Below are 21,356 nucleotides of genomic sequence, written 5' to 3'. Positions count from 1 at the left end.
CCCGAGACAAGCCTTTGGAGCCAGGTCTGGACTAATCATCCCGGAAGGTCCCAAGGTGCTCCTTACAGCGCGAGGGGTGTGTGTCCGAAGCTGCCTCCTGCGGAGCAGCTGGCTCTTCGCTCCTTGGCCCTCTCTGCCTTAACGGCAGCTCTCGTCCGATCCGCAGCGGTAACTGAGCTTTTCGCCTAGAGGAAGTAGCGCCGCTGCGGGAATGCGAGCAGAGCTGGAACAGTCCGCCGAGGCTCAGCCCGCAGGGGCCCGACGCTTCTTTCCTCAGTCGTGCCCAGTGAAATAGAAGACGCCCGCCCAAAAGCTCAGGGTCGCTCGCTGCGCACGCGCGCGGGCGCTTCCTGGAACGTGAATTGGCCAACAGAATCCAGGTTCTGGAAACTTCAGCCAGAGAGGCGCTAAGGGCGGGAAAGGGCTGCCGCGCAGGACGCGGATGCGTGGAGAACCCGCGTGCACTTGGCGGGTGGAGAGCACGCAGACAGGGACGGCAGCGACGGCCTCGCCGAGGTCTTTCTTTCTTTCCTTTAAGTGATGTTTATTTTTCAGTCTTACCGCAGAATCTAGAAAAGGCAGATAGCCAGTGTCAAAGGGGAAATCCCAGGCCGGGGCGCGCAGAGAGATGCATTCGTAGGTGCTTTCGTGTGCAGCTGCTCGGCACGCCCAGAGCGGGGAGGCGGGGCGGCGGCGTCGCTGGCCCGGAGCGCAGTCTTTCAGGGACCTCGCCGCTGGCGGCTGGCTGGGCTCGCGTAGCGGTAAGGGACCGTGCCTCCGGGGAGCGGCGCGCTCGCGGGTAAGTTTGGCACCTTCCATTGTCAGATATGCGAACCTCGGCTTCTTTCTTACCCCCGGGAGGCCTAGTCAGCTGGCTCCCGGTCGAGCTGGGGCGCCCCCAGCGCAAACCCTACCTCCCACTCCCTCCCCGGGAAACCCCGGGGAGACCGGATTTCTCTCCCATTTGGGAGTGTTGGCTCCGTGGCTCTTGTCTCAGTAGCAACTTCTACCCCAAATTGCGGGCTTTTTAAGAACTTGGGATCCGGACACTTGGGAGTTTGGGGTCAGGGCAGGACGTTTGCCTCTGTATGGGCCAGGAACTGCCTTAAAGAGCCTCGGGGATGGGAGGCTGGGGGATCTTCGGTGCCTCAGCAGGGGCAAGTAAGGCGGGAAGAGCAGAGCGGTGTGTGGACAGGTCAGGCAAGTGCACTTCCCCGGAACTCCTTGGGGATATCCTGGACTCCTGGAGTCGTGAAATGAGGGGAATTGGGGAATAGGTTCTGTGGGTAAAATGTGGCTGACCAGTCACCGACTAACTGTCTTCTAGATCCAGAAAGAGACACCAACCACTGTGGTGCCCTGCAGTGGGTTTATAATGTAGCAGAGGGGAAAGATGAGAACCATGCCGTCCTAAACGAACTACGAAGTGTAGGAGGAGGGCAAGGAACGCACCATGATTTTTGTTCCCCAGGAGATAGTTCCTGTCACTCCTGTCCCACCTTTCTGTGCAGTTCCCACCAACCTGCATTCTGGCGTAACTCTAAGGAGATGTGAATGTCATCCCTGTCCTCTTTAAAAATAGCTTACAACACAGCCTAAATCCCGAATCCAGGTCTGATACAGTTTCCCCCACAGTCAAAAGTGTAAAAGATTTCAGAGGAAACAACTAACCTGTAAACCTAGATCCAAGGTTCAAGGTGAAGTCAATATTTTTTAGGTCCTAGGGATTTGGTAAACTCCAGTCTTCAGCATATTTGTAAAGGATTTTGTTCCAGGTGTATGCCTGAAAAAGTGGTCAACGAAAAAGAATCAACGAAAGTTTCACATAGCTACAGTGTTGGGTTAGTGCCAAACCACAAGCTCTGGGTTCTCTATAAAGTGACTCATCCGCAGCTCCTGTGGGTTCAAAGTTTACAAGCGGTATGGGCAAGCATCCTCCTTAAGCACTTTAGTAGTGAGATGTGCATATGGTGGGTGAACCAGAAACGTTCGCCTGTGGCAGGGCCTGATGCAGAAGGTGCTAGAAGGTGGGCTGGGAGGAAAGGTAAGAGGGCTCTAGTTACAGAGGCTGCAAGAAGAAATAGAGAGCAGGAGCTGCTTGGCAAGGCTTATGTTACCAGAAGATGGTAGCACTGGGGCTGTGTAGCTGGGCATAAGTGGAACTGATTCCCCTTTTTGGATAGGGATGGAGAGTCTCTTCTGTCAGGTCAGCAGGAAAGATGCACCCACATTTTAGGAAGCCCTCGTGTGTAAGAAATATGAAGAAATTTGGTTTAAAGAACACGAATTGTGCTATAATACTATGGAGAAAGGACAGCATGGCAGGAATACACGTCTCCCTCTGCGTTTTTGTGTAACTGTGCCACGTTAAGACTATTATTAAGTTTTTAATTTAAATGACTGTGCTTATCTGGTGTTATTGTTGTTCATCTACCCGGAGTGGAGACTTCTGTTAGTTACTCTATTGGGGGGACCCCTCAGGGTCATGTTTAAAGCTTTCTATTAGGGACCCAGACCAGAGGGGCTATGTGAATAAATGACTAGGTCCCAAGATCTCTTTGGGAGGTAGCTTACTTCTGGCTTAGCTCTGAGTTTTTGGGCAACCCTGAGGAAATGGTGCAGCCTTCTAATAGACTTGGAACCATAGCCTCCTCCCTCTAAAAGGTACAGAGCAGAGCCCTATAGTCCTCCCTGAGATAAAGTTGCTAGAGAAAAACCTGATAGAATTCCTCAGGAAACCATTTGACAATATATATCAAGATCTTTAAATATTTGATCGCTTGATCCAGTAATTCAACTTTGAGAAACCTCTCTCTGTGTACACTTTGTATACACACATGATTTTACCTTATTTGGGCACCTGGGATCAAGTATAAACTCATGTTTTAGCCTCAACCTTGACTTCCTCAGATCCAAACTCTTTCTTCAGTTATATGATTTTTCCCCTATAGGGCTCCATTCCTACAGAAAAGAAGCCAGATTGCTTCTTTTGCTGCTTCTGCTTGTTCTGGCCTCCCATTCCCCATGTCAAAAAATCTTTACATATGTTGGAACCATATTTGTATACAGACTTGAAGTAGTTTGCCAGAGACTCTAGACTCACTGCACATTAGGAGATGTGATTAGCATGTCCAAGTGTCAGTGTAACTGATCCAAGATCCTAGTATAGTTATAGTGAACAATTGAAAGAAACTTCAATTCCCAGATGTAGGGGAATGGTTAAGTAATGGTATGTTAATACTGTATATGAAATTATGCAGAAGTTACCAAGGTTTTAAAAGAATAGCTAATCTTTATCTTAGAAAAATGACTATGTATGATATGTTATTACATGGAAAAGCAAGATTCAAAACTGTTTGTCTATTTTAGTTTGTGGCAGTATGGCAGACCATGACAAACTCTCCTTCTGAAAAAAACCTCATCATATTGGGTAAAATGTTAAAAGAATAACAAAACAGCTTACATTTCCAACTCAGTTTATGAAGCTGCTATAACCTGATACCAACATCTGTGAAGAATAATATGAGAAAGAAAAATTTTGAGACAATCTCACTCATGATCTTGGATGCAAAGTCTTAACATATTAGCAAATCAAAATCAGTATTAAGAAATGATTACAGAAGTAATATCAGCAAAATGGTGGACTAGGAAACCTCAACACTTCATTTCGCTGTGGAAACATGAAAAACAATCAGAAACTGGCTGAACCAATAGTCAAAGGTCTAAAGCAGTCAACTGGATGCCCAATCAAGAAAATGCCACATTCAAAACTGTAGGAAATCTCATGAAGTTTCTACTTGCCCTTGCCTCAACTCCTCCCCAGCATGTCAAGGTCTTGGTCTGGAGGAGGTAGCAACCCAGTTCCCAATACCCTCCCTTGGGAGGTGGCAGAACAGATTTTTTTTTGCAGTGTTCTTACCTGTGTGGGGCTGCCTGAAGGATTGGTCTCTGTAACATCTAACTCAGATCTCAGATGGGGAAAAGTGGCAGCCACTGCTCATGAAAGCTGCAAGGAGACTATGGACTTGTAGATGCCTGGGATAAAAGATTAGAGCTGGAGACATTCAATAACTGTCTAAAACCTGGAGGAGGAGCTGGGGTGAGATCTTCGGGAAATGAAGACATTCAAAAGCAGCCGTGTATATGGAGGAATTGAGAATATCACAGGCAGGACTCATGTTCAGAAAAGACCTGAGAATACCTTAAGCTTTCACGTGAGACTGACTCCCTATGCTCAGAGCATGCTCAGGAAGTCAGTGAAGGATGGACTTGTCACAGAGCCAGCCTTCAAAGACTGGAAGAAGTGGCTGTGCCCACTTTTCAACAAAAACTCACAAGGCATACAAAGAAACAAGAAAACATAGCCCATACAAAAGAAGAAAGTGAAATGGCAAAACTTGTCCCTGAGGAAGCCCAGGCATTAGACATACTAGATGAAGGCTTTGAAACAACTGTCTTTTGTATGCTCAAAGAGCCAAGGGAAAAAATGGGCAAAGAACAAAAGAAATCAGGAAAATGATATACAAGCAAAATGAGAATATCAACAAAAAAATAGAAATTATGAGAAGAAAGCAAACAAACTCTGGAGCTGAAAAATACAATAACTGAATTGAAAACATCATTGAGAGGGGCTCAACAGCAGATTTGAGAAGGCATAAGAAAAACATCAGTGAATTTTAAGACAGGACGATTGAAGTAATCAAGCCTGAGGGGCAGACAAAAAAGAATGAAGGAAAGCAAACAAAGTCTTAGAGACTTGTGGAATACTATCAAATGGACCAATATACACATTATGGGAGTCTAGGAGGAGAGGAGAGAAAGGAGCAGAGAGATTATTTGGAGAAGTAATGGCTGAAAACTTCCTAAATTTCATGAAAGATGTGAATCTACAGATCAAGAAGCTCAGCAAATTCCAAGTAGGATAAACCCAAAGAGACCCACATGGAGACACACTATAATCAAACTGTTAAAAGCCACAGTCAAAGAGAATCTTGAAAGCAGCAAGAGAGAAGCAACTCATCGTGTACAAGAGATCTTCAATAAGGTTAACAGCCAGTTTCTCAGCAGAAACCTTGGAGGCCAGAAAGTGTAGGATAATATATTTAAAATGCTAAAAGAAAAAAGCCCTATCCACTGAGAATTCTATATCTGGAAAAACTGTCTTTCAAAAATGAATGTGAAATTAAGATATTCTCAAACAAAAGCTGTGGGAGTTCATTACCACTAGACCTGCCCTATATGAAAATATAAAAGTCTTTGGTAATGGAAAACAAGTGGAGAAATATATATATATAAGTATTATTGTAATTTTTATTTGTAGCTCCATTTTTTAATTTTCTACAGGATTTAAAAGAAAATACATAAAAATTATAAATCTATTTTAATCGTACATAGGATATAAATAGACAGTTTGTGACATCACTAACAAAGTGAGAGAGGAATGAGTTGTAAAGAAGTAGAGTTTTTGTATGTGACTGAAGTCAAGTTGGTATCAACTTAAAACAGATGACCAGAACTTTAGGATGTTATATGTAATCCCTGTGGTAACCACAAAAATATCTGTAGAAAATAAACAAAAGGAAGTCAGAAGGGAACTAACACATATCACTACAGAAATCAATTAAATTCACCAAGATAGATCACATCCTAGGCCATAAAGCACTTCTTAACAAATGTAAAAGAAGAGAAACCATACAATATCTACTCTCAGACCACGATGGAATTAAACTAGAAATAAATAACAAAAAGATAACTGGAAAATCCCAAACTGGGTGGATATTAAACAATGCATTTCAAATTTACATGAGTCCAAGAACAAATTTCAAGAGAAATTAAAATTATTTTGAACTAAATGAAAATGAAAATACAACTTATCAAAATTTGTGGGATGCAGCAAAAGCACTGTTTGGAGGGAAATTTATAGCATTTGAATGTATAATTAGAAAAAAAAGAAAGCTCTAAAATCAATCTAAGTTTCCACCATAGGAAACTAGAAAAGGAAGAGCAAATTATATCCAAAGTAAGCAGAGGGAAAGAAAGAAGAAGAATTAGAGCTGAAATCAATGGAACTGAAAACAAGAAATCAATAGAGAGAAGCAGCAAGACCAAAAAGCTGGTTCTTTGAAAAGATTAATATAATCAATAAGCCTCTTGCCAGGCTAACTAAGAAAAAAAGATAGAGGACACAAATTAGTAATATCAGAAATGAAAGAGGAGATATCACTACAGAACGCATGGACATTAAAAGAACAATCAAGGAATACTATGAGCAATTATATGCCCACAAATTTGATAACTTAGATGAAATGGACTAATTCTTTGAAAGACACAATCTGTCAAAACTCATACACACAAAAATAGACAATCTGTATAGGCCTATATCTATCAAAGAAATTGAATCAATAATTAATGACCTTGCAAAACAGAAAGCACCAGACCCAGATGGGTTTACCAGTGAATTCTACCAAATATTTAAGGAAGAAATTATTCCAATTTTTTTACAATCTCAGAGGATAGAAGCAAAGGGAATACTTCCTTACTCATTCTGTGAAGCCAGAATTACTCTAACATCAAAATCAGAAAAAAAAGATATGACAAGAAGAGAAAACTATGGATCAATATCTCTCATGAACATATATGCAAAAATCTTTAACAAAATATTAGAAAATTTAATCCAACGGTGTATAAAATGAGTTATATGCCATGACCAAGTGAGATTTATGCCAGGTGTGCAGGGCTAGTTCAACACTTGAAAATTGATCAATGTAATCCATTAGATCAGCAGGCAAGAGGAAAAAAAATTACATAATCATATCAAAGATGCAGGAAAAGCATTTGACAAAATCCAACAGCCATTCATGCTAAAAGCTCAGTAAACTAGGAATAGAGGGGAACTTCCTCAACTTGATATCCTTTCGAACAATGTATTGGAAGTCCTTGCTAATGCAATAGGACAAGAAAAGAGAATAAAATACATACAGATTGCAAAGGAAGAAATAAAACTGTCTTTGTTTGCAGATAACATGATCATCTATGTGGAAAATCCAAAAGAATCAACAATAAAAGAAAAACAAAATCTCCTGGAACTATTAGCAGTTATAGCAAACTTTCAGGATACAAGGTTGTTATACAAAAGTCAGTCACTTTCCTATATAACAGCAGTGAACAGGTGGAATTTGAAATTAAAAACACAACACCATTTACATTAGCACCCCAAAAATAAAATATTTAAGTATAAATATAACAAAATATGTAAAATATCTATATGACAAAGACTATAAAACTGTGATGAAAGAAGTCAAAGAATAGCTAAATAAGTGAAGAGCTATTCCATGTTAATTGATAGAAAGACTCAATATTGTCAAGATATCAGTTCTTCACAACTTTTTCTGTAGATTCAATACAATCCCAATCAAAATCCAAGCAAGATATTTTGTGGATATCAACAAACTGAATAGCCAACAATATTGAAGGAGAACAACAAAGTTGGAGGACTGACTCTACCTGACGTCAAGGAATTCCTGTAGCTTCAATAAAGCTACAATAATCAAGGCAGCAGGGTATTGGTGAAAGAATAGAAACAGGTTAATGCAACAAAATAGAGAACCCAGAAATAGACCTACATAAATATGATAACTGATCTTTGACAAATGAGCAAAGACAATGCAATGGAGCAAATATAGTCATTTCAACAAGTGGTGCTGGAACTACTGGACATTCACATGCCAAAAAAAAAAAATGAATCTAGACACAGAAACTAACTCAAAATGGATCACAGACCTAAACGGAAAATTCAAAACTATAAGACTCCTAGAAAATAATGTAGGAGAGAACCTAGGTGGCCTTGGGTATGGTGATGACCTTTTAGATACACACCAAGGGCATAATCCATGAGATAAAGAATTTGATAAGCTGAACTTCATTAAAACTAAAAACTTGTGCTCTACAAAAGGTAATGTCAAGAGAATGAGAAAACAAGGCATAGACTGGGGAAAAATATTTGTAAAAGACATATCTGATAAAATATTGTTGTTCAAAATATACAAAGAATTCTTAAAACTCAACAATAAGATGGTTAAAAAATGAGCCAAAGACCTTAACAAATATTTCACCAAAGAAGTTATACAGGTGGCAAATAAGCATATGAAAACATGCCCCCATCATTTGTCATCAGCGAAATGCAAATTAAAACAAGATACCACTACACACCTATTAGAATGGCTAAAATTCAGAACACTGACAACACTAAATGTTGGCAAGGATGTGAAACAATAGGAACTCTTAGTCATTGCTGGTGGGAATGTAAAATGGTATAACCACTTTGGAAGACAGTTTGGCAGTTTCTTACAAAATTAAGCATATTCTTACCATACAATCTAGCAATCATGATCTTTGGTATTTACCCAAAAGAGTTGAAATCTTATGTCCACATAAAAACCTGCCCGTGGATATTTTAGCAGCTCAGTTCACAATAGCCAAAACTTGGAAGCAACCAAGATGTCCTTCAATAGGTGAATGATGAACTGTGGTTTGTCTAGACAATGGAATGTTATTCAGCGCTGAAAAGAAATGAGCTATCAGGTCATGAAAATACATGGAGGAACCTTAAGTGTGTACCAGTAAGTGAAAGAAGCCAATTTGAAAAGGCTATACTGTATGACTCCAACTATATGACATTCTGGAAAAGGCAAAACTGTTGAGATAGTAAAAAGATCGGTGGTTGTCAGGGATCGGAGGTCAGGGAGGAATGGATAGGCAGAGCACAGAGCACTTTTATAGCAGTGAAAGCACTCTGTGTGACAGTACAATGTTATACATGTTATTATTATGTTATACATTTGTCCAAACTCATAGAACATACAACACCAAGAATAAAACCTAAAGTAAACTATGCATAAAAAAGTTAATTAAACTCAAAGGAAGGCAGAAAGGCAGGAAATGAGGGACAAAAAAATCTATAACATATACCGAAGACAAGTAACAAAATGGCAAAATTACTTCCCTGTCAGTAATTACTTTCAGTGTAAATGGATTACCCCACCCAATCAAAAGACATAGGTTAGCAGAATAGATTTTAAAAATCAACAGGATCCATTTATATGCTGTTTACAAAAGACTCACTTTAGATCTAAGGACACTTTAGATGGAAATGAAAGGTGGAGAAAGGTATTTTCTGCAAATAGTAACCAGAAGAGAGCAGAGGTGGCTACATTAATATCAGACAAAGGAGACTTTAAGTCGAAAATAGTTACAAGAGACAAAGAAGGACGTTGTATTATGATAAAAGGATCAATTCACCAAGAATATGTAATAGTTATAAACATGTATGCACCAAACATCAGAGCTCCTAAATATATGAAGCAAACGTTAACAAAATTCTAGGAAGAAATAGATAGCTCTATAATAATAGTTGGAGTCTTCAATATCCCACTTTTAATAATGGATAAAAGAATTAGACAAGATCAATAAGGAAATGGAAGACTTGAACAACACCATAAACCAACTGGATCTAACAGACATATACAGAACACTCTGCTCAACAATGACAGAATATATATTCTTCTCAATGCACGTGGAATGTTCTCCTAGACCACATGTTAGGCCACAAAACAAGTATTAACAAATTTTAAAAGGTCAGAATTATACAAAGTATCTTTTCTGATCACAATGTAGCTAAACTAGAAACCAGTAATAGAAGGAAAACTGGAAAAATCACAAATTGTGAAAATTAAATAACACTCTTGAACAACCAACAGGTCAAAGAAAAAATCACAAGGGAAATTAGAAAATATCTTGAGACAAATGAAAACAGAAATACAATATGCTAAAACTTATGGGATGCAGCAAAAGCAGCACTAAGAAGGATCTGTATAGCAGTAGATGCCTACATTAAAAAAGAAGAAAGATCTCAAATCAACAACCTAATTTTACACCTCAAAGAACTAGAAAAAGAACAAACTAAACCCAAAGTTAGCAGAAGGAAGGAAATAATAAAAATTAGAGCAGAATTAAATGAAATAGAGAAAAGAAAAACAATAGGAAAAAAAATGAAACTAAGTTGGTTTTTTGAAAAATCAACAAAATTGACAAGCCTTTGCCCATATCGACAGAGGAAAAAAAAAAATAAAACTCTACCTAAAATCAGAAATGAAAGAAGGGACATTGCTAACAATTTTACAGAAACAAAAAGGATTATAAGAGAGTACTATGAACAGTTGTACACCAACAAACTGGATAACCTAGATGAAATGCACAAATTGTTAGAAGCACACAACCTGTCAAGACTGAATCAGGAGGAAATGGAAAATATGAATTGATCTATAATTATCAAGAAGATTGAATCAGTGATCAAAACCCTCCCAACAAAGAAAAGCCCTGGACTAGGTGGTTTTGCTGGTGAATTCTATCCAAGAAAATACTTTTTGTGGGGTCTCTGACAATGTAAACAATTTAAGTTGACTAAAATCACATCAGCACCACTCTGGCAATTCAGTCTTACTCAGTCTTCTGAAAGAAATACTGCTTCAGCCAAGGAGGGGTGATCCACTTGCCAGGTGTCTTAGTCTGTTCATGCTGCTCTAACAAAATATCATAAACTGCGTGGCTTGTAAACAACAGAAACTTATTTCTCATAGTTCTGGAGGCTGGGAAGTCCAGATTAAGGTGTTAGGATGTTTGGTGTCTGGAGAGGGCCTGCTTCCTGGTCCATAGATGGCTGTCTTTTCTCTGTGTCCTCAATGGTAAGGACAGGCTGCTCTCTGGGGTCTCTTTTATAAGAGTACTAATCCCATTCATGAGGGTGGAGCCCTCCCAAAGGCCCCAGCTCCGAGCATCATCACATTGGGGATTAGGTTTCAACATATGAATTTTGAGGGGACACAAAAATTCCATCTGTAGAACCACCCTATTCTCCTGGAACCTAGATGTGAGGTCCCGGGACACCTCAATAGGCATGAGTCCCAGGGCTCCTTGGGTAGAGGACCATTGAGCTCTGCAAAGGGGATAAATGGGGACCTTGGCCATGCAGTTTTGTCCAGGCTTGGACACCCTTCCAGGATGACACTGCTGGCCCTGACTGGTCCTGAGCACTGGAAGGGGCTTAGAAAATTTCAAGGAAAGCATTCCAGAGTGTGGAGAGTGCTCTGTACCCCCTGAGGTTCAGGGTCCAAGGCAGGAACCAGGCCACGAGCCTTTCCTCCTTGTGTCCTAAATGATAAGGAGCCCTCACTTATTTTTCCGTCCTTTGAAAATGTCTTCTCTGGACTATTCCATGCTCTGTTTGTAAAGATTCACCCTAGATCCATAGTGAAATTAGACTATCTGAAAAAGAAATTTTGTCCAAGACTGGAGTTATTGCTATTAGAGAAAGTCAGAGCCTAGGGTGTAGGTCAGAATTAGCTAGCCCCCAATGATCTTCATTCTGGTGTCTCAAACCTCTAGGAGCCCTCACCTGATTGCCAGTAGTTTGAAAACAACTGCTCTGGACTCTCCAGTGCTCTGTTTCTGAAGATTTCCCTGGATCCGTGATGAGTTTTGTGTCCAGTATGGATACAAAGTTCTGTGGGAGTCCCCAGGAGAGCAGGACAGACATGGGAGTTCTGAGAAGGATGAGAGGAGTTTATCAGGTGATATAAGTGGAGGAGGGCATTTGAATCTCAGGGCACACCTATGCAGAGGCACAGGGACCCCAGATCACCTGGGGAGTGGTGACTATTCTGGTGCATGTGAAGTGGTGGCATTTATTGAACACCTAGCCTGCCCCTGTAATTTGCTAAGTGTCATGTGGAATATATGTTCTTTTTTTCTTCTGTATGGAATGGTCATGACTGGCATATGAGTTTTCCTGATTTCACTCCGATTGTCCAAATGGTCTGGGGTCCCAGAATTATTGTTGTGTCTTATCTCTGGCTGCTATTACAAAAATACCATAGACTGATTGGTTTATAAACAACAGAAATTTATTTCTCAGAGTTTTGGAGGCTGAGAAGTCCAAGATCAGGGTGCCAGCATGGTCAGATTCTGGTGAGGAGCCTCTTCTGTTTGCAGACTACCGACTTCTCATTGTATCCTCATATGATGGAGAGCAGAGAGGGGAAGCAAGCTCTCTTGTGATTCTTATAAGGGCACTAATCTTATCCGTGAAGGCTCCACCCTCATGACCTCATCTCATCCTAATTACCTCCCAAAGGCCCTACCTCCTAATACCATCACATGGCAGGGGAGGGGTCAACATATGAATTTTGGAGGGTCACAATCTTCAATCCATAACAATTGCTTACATGTGATCTGGAATTTACAGAGATAGAAGCGGCATCCACAGTCTACAGCTGAGTCTTTGCAGGATGCTGGTCCACCAGTGGACAGGAATATTCTGACCCCTTTATAACCTTTCCTAGTGTTGTGGTTACTACCTATGATGGGACTCTGCTCTCAACTGTTTCTGGGCCATCTATGGCACAGCAGTGATGTCAGTAGACCTTAAAGGGACAGAGCTAATGAATTCAGAATACTTAGACTAAAGTAGATGTTTTGTATATAAGAATTTTACCTCATTGAAAATATGTGGATACCTGACAGGAAAAGAGCGCAGTGACTTGGGACTCCTTGCTTAAGATCTGTGGCTAGAATTTGTGAATCTAATTCATCCTTGCAAGAAGGAAAAATTATCATCATGGCATATTGCTGGATGTCCTTAGACCCCAACTTAGAATTTTCCCAAAGGATTTCCCAATTAAAGGCAGTAACTAATTTAGATAAAAGTTGAAATTATTAAAATAAAAGTAAAAGTAGAATTAATATGTAAAACTAAAACTTGGTTCACTGAGATGATCAAAAACTCAGGCTCCCCTCAGGGGCTTATGTAAGGAAAGGAGAGAGAAAACATGTAATACAATATTAGGGATTAGCAAGGACATTTAAACGCAGATAAAGATGAGATTAAACAATTAGAAAAGGATCATATAATACTATGGCAAACAATTCAAAAATTTAGTAAGAGTAGAAATTATTATAGTCTCAGCTCAAAATCTATCCAACAAAGTCATTTCATACCTGTACCCTTACCGTGGTGTTTAGTGGAATATACACAGCAAAAGGTTTTGCTGGGTTTGCCTCTCAATACAGAACGGGCTGTCTCTCCTGCTCAGGTCCTATTCTAATGGCTCTGTCTGTTTTACAGAAAAAGATTTCCGCTTGGAAATTGAACAGCTCCTGGGAAAATGGACATCTGTATTGATTTGCAAACTAACTATGCTGAGCTGGTTCTGGATGTGGGAAGAGTCACTCTTGGGGAGAAGAATAGAAATAAAATGAAAGATCGTCAACTGAGAAAAAAGCAGAATGATAAAATCTCACGAGCTGTGTGTGCTGAACTGAATTCTGGAGGGGGCGTGATCAAGGCCGAAATTGAGAATGAAAACTATAGTTTCAAAACTGATGGAATAGGATTAGATTTGGAAAATTCTTTTGGGAATTTGCTTCCGTGCGTTCGTAAATACCTGGACTTCATGCAGCAAGATAATTACTTTCTGATTTTTGTCAAATCATGGAGCTCAGAAATCCCTGGTCTGAAAATTGTCACCTTGAGCTCCAATTTGTACAAAAGAGATATAACATCTGCAAAAGTCATGGATCCCATTGCTGCACTGGAGTTCCTCAAAGACAGGAAAGAAAGAGGAGAGGTATTGTCTCCAAAACCGTTATCGCCGCCAAAGAGGTTGTGTTTTGGTGTACAAGAAGAAAGTAACATAGAGGCCGCAGCTGCTGACTTTTTTAACAGGATGGAACTTAGGTATAAAGAAAAACTCACTTTTACTGAATCCACGCATGTTGAAATGAAACAGTTCTCGACAGAAAAGTGGTTTCAACGCATTAAAGAGATTCTCCCTCAGTATGTTTCTGCATTTGCAAATACTGATGGGGGATATTTGTTTATTGGTGTAAGTGAAGATAAACAAGTGATTGGCCTTAGAGCAGAATCAAGTGATCTTGACAAGTGGAAAGGAGAAATAGAAACATCCATTAGGAAGCTGCCTGTCTATCACTTCTGTGGGAGGAATAGGGAGATAAAATACTCACACAAATTCCTTGGAGTATATGATGAAGGACATCTTTGTGGGTATGTTTGTGCTCTCAAAATACAGCGATTCTGCTGTGCCGTGTTTGCTAAAGAGCCGGACTCCTGGCATGTGGAAGACAACCGTGTGAGGCAGATGACCGTGAATGAATGGATCCGGTTCATGGTGGATGCTGAACCAAGTGAGGAAGGACCACGTAAGGAATTTCTGATCTTTAGAAATAAGGCTACATTTGGCTAGGGTGGCAGGAAGGTTTTTTCTTTGGGATTTGGGGCAAGATCAGTAATCCTCAGATTTCAATACCTAATTTACGAATCTCTGGTGGATGCAATCAGGAGTTTACTATCTCTTGTTTTCTTCTGCTCGCTTAGAACATAGCTATTCCATACAGAAAGCACATTATCTTCTTTCAGTAATACTACCGGTGCAAAGATCCAATTAGCCCTGTTTTTCTTCCCTACCACCTCTTTATACACTTTCAAAGAAAGCCTGTTCAATCCTCCTCCTTTTTCTTTCTGATCTCAGTCTCAGTAACTGACCATTTCTTTTTGTTTTTTTGTGGGGAAGATTGGCCCTGGGCTGACATCTGTGCCAGTGGTCCCCTCTTTTGTATGTGGGTCGCTGCCACAGCATGGCTTGATGAGTGCCGTAGGTCTGCACCCAGGATCTGAACCAAGGCATCCCGGGCTGCTGAAGCACAGCGTGCAAACTTAACCACTGAGCCAGCCCCAACCATTTCTTTCTTTCAGGAATACTTGCCTCTTTTGTTTACTTGCTCTTTCATCTTTCCACTTATTTCCCTTAAAACCTCTTCCTCTCCTGTTTTTTCCATTTGTGAGGCAAAATATAACCCTAAATTGGACTAACGAAAGAAAAATGTTGCTATTTTATCTTATTTTGGAAAAGGAAAGCCTCAAATGAAATTATACCAGCACTAGCAACTTCTAAAATCTCTGAAAACACAAGCTTCTTCCTTAGAATCTGCACAAAACTCAGCTCTCCGTCACTAGCCATCACATCTTCTAATTCTAATTGCTTGTAAAATGAACCCAGTTATATGGTAAGGTATTCAATTACTATTAAAACATTTTTCCCATTAATTTTCATTCCAGGTATAGTATGTTTCAGCAGCATCAAGGATTAAATTTACAATTTGTGTCTGACCTAGGAATCTAACCGCAATGTCTAATAACAATATTTCTATTGGGAAAATGGGGTTCTTCTAAGCAGACGTTCGATCAACTATGCTTTAGTTAGTTGGGGCTCTCCTCTGTGGCAAATTAAGAACGTCTTTTTGTTTTTTTAAGATTTTTCCAGCTTATTTGAAGAGATGGGGCTTCAGCGAAGTAGGTTGTCACCAATTCCCCGGAGTCAGCCTGTTGATAATTGTAAGCATTTGGAAAGTTGGGAGCAGAGATGTCACCTTCCAGGTAGTTTTATTCTGGCTTCTTTGGACTTGTTGGTGTGAATGTGTTCAAGCCTCCTTCTCTTTAGATCAGCTTTAACTTGAAATTTTTTTTCTTCTTCTCCCCCAAACCCGCCAGTACATAGCCATATATTCTAGTTTAGGTCCCTCTAGCTGTGCCATATGGGACGCTGCCCCAGCACGGCCCAATGAGCAGTGCTAGGTCCGCGCCCAGGATCCGAACCGGCGAAACCCTGGAACTCCGAAGCAGAACGTGCAAACCCAACCACTCGGCCACGGGGCCGGCCCCCAGATTTTATCTTGAAATTTGTCATCAAAGCACATTCTGGTGTTTATGGGAATATTTAAGTGTTTTTAGTCATTGATTATGTCGAAGTATAATTCCATAGATTTTGATTAGAGTTTTCTTGGTGTAATAGGAACGCCTTTAATTGAAAGTAAGAGAAACTCAACTCAGTTTAGTTGAAACAAAAAAGGAAGTATATCATGTCAACTGGGAAGTCTAGATTGGGGCCACATGGCTATATTCAATTACTGAGGAAATGCCATCAGTTCTCCCCATCTCTGATTTATCTGTTTTTGTTGTTACTGTTTATGGGCAACATGTTTTCTACTATATGAACAGTGTTACCTTGAATACTCTTGTTCCGTCTTCTAGTACATATCTGCAAGTTTTGCTTGAGTGCATTCCTAGAAGTGGAATTGGTGGGTCAGGAGGCATGTGAATATTCAAGTAATAAGGAAATGCCAAATTGTTTTCCAGAGTAGATGGGTCACTTTGCTCCCATCAACAATATATTAGGAATGCCACGTCTTCTGCAGTTGTCAGAGTTCTCATCATCTTTCTTCTCCTCCTCTTTCTCACCCTCCTTCTTCCTAGTCAAAAGGTACAAATTGTATCTCTTTGTGCTGTGCATTTCCCTGATTGTTAATTTCGTTGAGCGCCTCTTTATATACTTATTGGGCATATGTATTTCATCTTCTATGAAATACCTATTCTGTCTTTTGCCCATTTTTCTATTAGGATTTTGTTTTTTTGCAATTGAGTTGTAGGAGTAATTTACAGATTCTAGATCCCAAATCCTCTTTTGATCGTAGGTATTACAGAGTACAGATGTACTTTCCAAGTTTGTGGCTTCCATTTTCTGTTTTCTTAAGGCATACTATGATCATCAGTAGTTTCAAATTTTAGTATAATCAAACGTACCATCTTTTAATTTTGTGGTTTAGTGCTCTTTGTGCCTGTGTAAGAGATCCTTTTCTACCTTAAGATTAGAATGGTATTTCCTTTCATTTTCTTCCAGAAGTTTCAAAGTTTTGCACATTACATTTAACATTTAAATCCTCAATCCATCTCAACAGACAGTGATGTAGGGGTGCTATTTCATTTATTCCATGTGGATAAACACTTTTCCACCTCCAGTTACTGAATAGTTCCACGTTCACTGACTCATTTGCTACCGCCTCCAGCATATTACTACATATATCCATGTAGAGCCCTGTTTCTGGAGTGTCTGTTACGTTCCCTTGGTCAGTTTGTCTATCCCTATGTACACGATACCGTCTTAAAATTGTAAGCTTATACTAAGTACCAGTATCTGGTAGAGTAAATCCCCCTACTTTTGTTCTTTTTCTTTGAGAGTGTCTTGGTAATTTTAGTCATTTAATCTATCATATAAATTTTAGAATCTGCTTAAGTGCAACAAAAAATCCTTTGGGGATTTTGATTGTAGTTACGATGAATCTCTAGATAGGTTTGGGAAGAGATTACGTATTTACATCAGTCAGTCTCTGTACTCTTGAACATAGGAAATCTCTCCACTTACTTATAAATTTCTGCATACAAGTTTTATACATCTTTTTTTATTTTTATTTTTTAAGTTAATTTTTATTGAGTTTATGATAGTTTACAACCTTGTGAAATTTCAGTTGTACATTATTGTTTTTCAGTCATGTTGTAGGTGCACCACTTCACCCTTTGTGCCCAGCCCCACCCCCCTTTCCCCTGGTAGCCACTAATCTGTTCTCTGTGTCCACATGTTTAAATTCCACATATGAGTGGAGTCATATGGAAATTGTCTTTCTCTATCTGGCTTACTTCACTTAACATAATTCCCTCAAGGTCCATCCATGTTGTTGTGAATGGGACGATTTTGTTCTTTTTTTATGGCTGAGTAGTATTCCATTGTATATATATACACCATATCTTCTTTATCCAATCATCAGTTGATGGGCACGTAGATTGCTTCCACATCTTGGCTATTGTAAATGCTGCTGCAATGAACATAGGGGTGCATGGGACTTTCGGAATTGCTGATTTCACATTCTTTGGATAGATACCCAGTAGTGGGATAGCTGGGTCATATGATATTTCTATTTTAAATTTTTTGAGAAATCTCCATACTGTTTTCCATAGTGGCTGCACCACTTTGCATTCCCACCAGCAATGTATGAGGGTTCCTTTTTCTCCACAACCTCTGCAACATTTGTTATTTTTTGTTTTGGTTATTTTTGCCATTCTAATGGGTGTAAGGTGGTATCTTAGTGTAGTTTTGATTTGCATTTCCCCAATGATCAGTTATGATGAACATGTTTTCATGTGCCTATTGGCCATCCGTATTTCTTCTTTGGAGAAATGTCTGTTCATGTCCCCTGCCCATTTTTTGATCAGGTTGTTTGATTTTTCGTTGTTGAGTTGTGTGATTTCTTTATATATTATGAAGATTAACCCTTTGTCGAATATATGACTTGCAAATATTTTTTCCCATTTGGTGGGTTGTTTTGTTTAATCCTGTTTTCCCTTGCCTTGAAGAAGCTCTTTAGTCTGATGAAGTCCCATTTGTTTATTCTTTCTATTGTTTCCCTTGTCTGAGAAGACATGGTGTCTGAAGAGATCCTTTTGATACTGATGTCAAAGAGTGTACTGCCTACATTTTCTTCAGAAGTCTTATGGTTTCAGGTCTTACCTTTAGGTTTTTGATCCATTTTGAGTTTATTTTTGTGAATGGTGAAAAACAATGGTCAATTTTCACTTTTTTACATGTGGCTTTCCAGTTTTCCCAGCACCATTTGTTGAAAAGACTTTCTTTTCTGCATTGTATGCCCTCAGCTCCTTTGTCAAAGATTAGCTGTCCATAGATGTGTGGTTTTATTTCTGGGCTTTCAATTCTGTTCCATTGATCTGTGCACCTGTTTTGGTACCAGTACCATGCTGTTTTGATTACTGTAGCTTTCTAGTATGTTTTGAAGTCAGGGATTGTGATGCCTCCAGCTTTGTTCTTTTTTCTCAGGATTGCTTTAGCAATTCTGGATATTTTGTTGCCCCACATGAATTTTAGGATTCTTTGTTCTCTTTCTGTAAAGAACGTCCTTGAGATTCAGATTGGGACTGCATTGAATCTGTAGATTGCTTTAGGTAGTGTGGACATTATAACTATGTTTATTCTTACAATCCACATGCATAGAATTTCCTTCCATCTCTTTATGTCGTCATCAATTTCTTTCAGGAAAGCCTTGTAATTTTCGTTGTATAAGTCTTTGACTTCCTTAGTTAAATTCACCCCCGAGGTATTTTATTCTGTTTGTTGCGATTGTGAATGGTATTGTGTTCTTGAGTTCTTTTTCTGTTAGTTCGTTATTAGAGTATAGAACTGCTACTGACTTATGTATGTTGATTTTATACCCGGCAACTTTGCTGTAGTTGTTGATTACTTCTAAAAGTTTTCTGAAGCATTCTTTAGGGTTTTCTATATATAAGATCATGCCGTCTGCAACCAGCAAGAGTTTCACTTCTTCACTCCCTATTTGGATTCCTTTTATTCCTTTCTCTTGCCTAATTGCTCTGACCAAAACCTCCAGTACTATGTTGAATAAGAGTGGTGATAGTGGGCATCCTTGTCTCACTCCTGTTTTCAGGGGATGGTGCTCAGTTTTTGCCCATTGAGTATGATGTTGGCTGTGGGTTTGTTGTATATGGCCTTTATTATGTTGAGGTAATTTCCTTCTATCTCCGTTTTGTGCAGAGTTTTTATCATAAATGGCTGTTGGATCTTGTCAAATGCTTTCTCTGCATCTATTGAGATGATCATGTGATTTTTATTCCTCAATTTGTTGATGTGGTGTATCACGTTGATTGATTTGTGGATGTTGAACCATCCCTGTGTCCCTGGTATGAACCCCACTTGATCATGATGTATGATCCTTTTGATGAATTGCTGAGTTCAGGTTGCCAAAATTTTGTTGAAAATTTTTGCATGTATCTTCATCAGTGATATTGACTTGTAGTTCTTTTTCATGCTGTCCCTGTCAGGCTTTGGTATTAGCATGATGTTGGCCTTGTAGAATGTGTTAGGAAGTGTTCCATCCTCCCTAATTTTTTGGAATAGCTTGAAAAGGATAGGTATTAAATCCTCTCTGAAAGTTTGGTAGAATTCCCCAGGAAAGCCATCTGGTCCTGGGGTTTTATTCTTTGGGATGTTTTTGATTGCTGTTTCAGTCTCTCTCCTTGTGATTGGTCTGTTCAGATTATCTGCTTCTTCTTGACTTAGCTTTGGGAGATTGTAAGAGTCTAAGAATTTATCCACTTCCTCTAGGTTATCCATTCTATTGGCATATAGTTTTTCATAGTATTCTCTTATAATCCATTGTATTTCTGTTGTTATTTCTCCTCTTTCATTTCTGATTTTGTTTATTTGAGCTTTCTCTCTTTTTTTCCTTGTAAGTCTGGCTAGGGGTTTGTCAGTTTTATTTATCTCCTCAAAGAACCAGCTCTTTGTTTCATTGATCCTTTCTACTGCCTTTTTTGTTTCAATAGCATTTATGTCTGCTCTGATTTTTATTATTTCTCTCCTTCTGCTGACTTTGGGCTTTGTTTGTTCTTCTTTCTCTAATTCAGTTAGGTGTAATTTGAGATTGCTTATTTGGGATTTTTCTTGTTTGTTAAGGTGTGCCTGTATTGCAATGAATTTCCCTCCTAATACAGCTTTTGCTGTATCCCATATGAGTTGGTATGGCATGTTATCATTTTCATTTGTCTCCAGGTATTTGTTCATTTCTTCTTTAATTTCTTCAATGATCCATTGCTTGTTCAATAGCATATTGTTTAGTCTGCACATCTTTGTCTCTTTCTCAGCTTTTTTCTTGTAATTAATTTCTAGCTTTATAGCATTATGATTGGAGAAGATGCTTGTTATTATTTCAACTTTTTAAAATTTATAGTGGCTTGCCTTGTTTCCCAACATATGGTCTATCCTTGAGAATGTTCCATGCTCACTTCAGAAGAATGTGGATTCTGCTGTTTTTGGATGGAGTGTTCTATATATGTCTAAGTCCACCTGTTTTAGCTTTTCGTTTAATTCCACTGTTTCCTTGTTGATTTTCTGTCTGGATGATCTGTCCAATGATGTGAGTAGGGTGTTGAGGTCCCCTCCTATTATTGTGTTATTTTTGTTATCTTCTTTTAGGTTTGTTAATAGTTGCTTTATGAACTTTGGTGCTCTTGTGTTGGGTGCATAGATATTTATAAGCGTTATTTCTTCTTGATGTAGAGTCCCTTTGATCATTATATACTGACCCTCTGTGTCTCTCTTTACCTTCGTTATCTTGAAGTCTACTTTGTCTGATATAAGTATTGCAACACCTGCTCTCTTTTGTTTGCCATTAGCTTGGAGTATCGTCTTCCACCCTTTCACTCTGAGCCTGTATTTGTCATTGGAGCTGAGATGTGTTTCCTGGAGGCAACAAATTGTTGGATCTTGTTCTTTAATACATCTTGCCATTCTGTGTCTTTTTATTGGATAATTCAATCCTGTTACATTGGGGGTGATTATTGATGTCTGAGGGCTTAATTCTGCCAT

General features: G+C 39.3%; 1 protein-coding gene across 2 annotated transcripts in view; it reads left to right on the top strand.

Moving 5' to 3' along the window:
* Positions 1 to 664: 664 nt before the first annotated feature.
* Positions 665 to 21,356, top strand: part of SLFN12 (schlafen family member 12) — a 44,734-nt gene continuing 24,042 nt past the window's right edge. The window contains exons 1-3 of one of the 2 annotated variants that reach the window (XM_070482807.1): positions 665 to 799; positions 13,178 to 14,271; positions 15,383 to 15,463. In XM_070482807.1, the coding sequence (XP_070338908.1) occupies positions 13,218 to 14,271; positions 15,383 to 15,463 (1,135 nt within the window). In that variant the 5' untranslated portion in view covers positions 665 to 799; positions 13,178 to 13,217. Of the gene's footprint in view, positions 800 to 13,177; positions 14,272 to 15,382; positions 15,506 to 21,356 lie in introns of both variants that reach the window. The other variant, XM_044745520.2, reaches the window with a different exon arrangement.

Source organism: Equus asinus, chromosome 13 (assembly GCF_041296235.1).
Source record: "Equus asinus isolate D_3611 breed Donkey chromosome 13, EquAss-T2T_v2, whole genome shotgun sequence".
NCBI lineage: Eukaryota > Metazoa > Chordata > Mammalia > Perissodactyla > Equidae > Equus > Equus asinus.
This window is presented reverse-complemented; position numbering and strand designations above follow the sequence as displayed.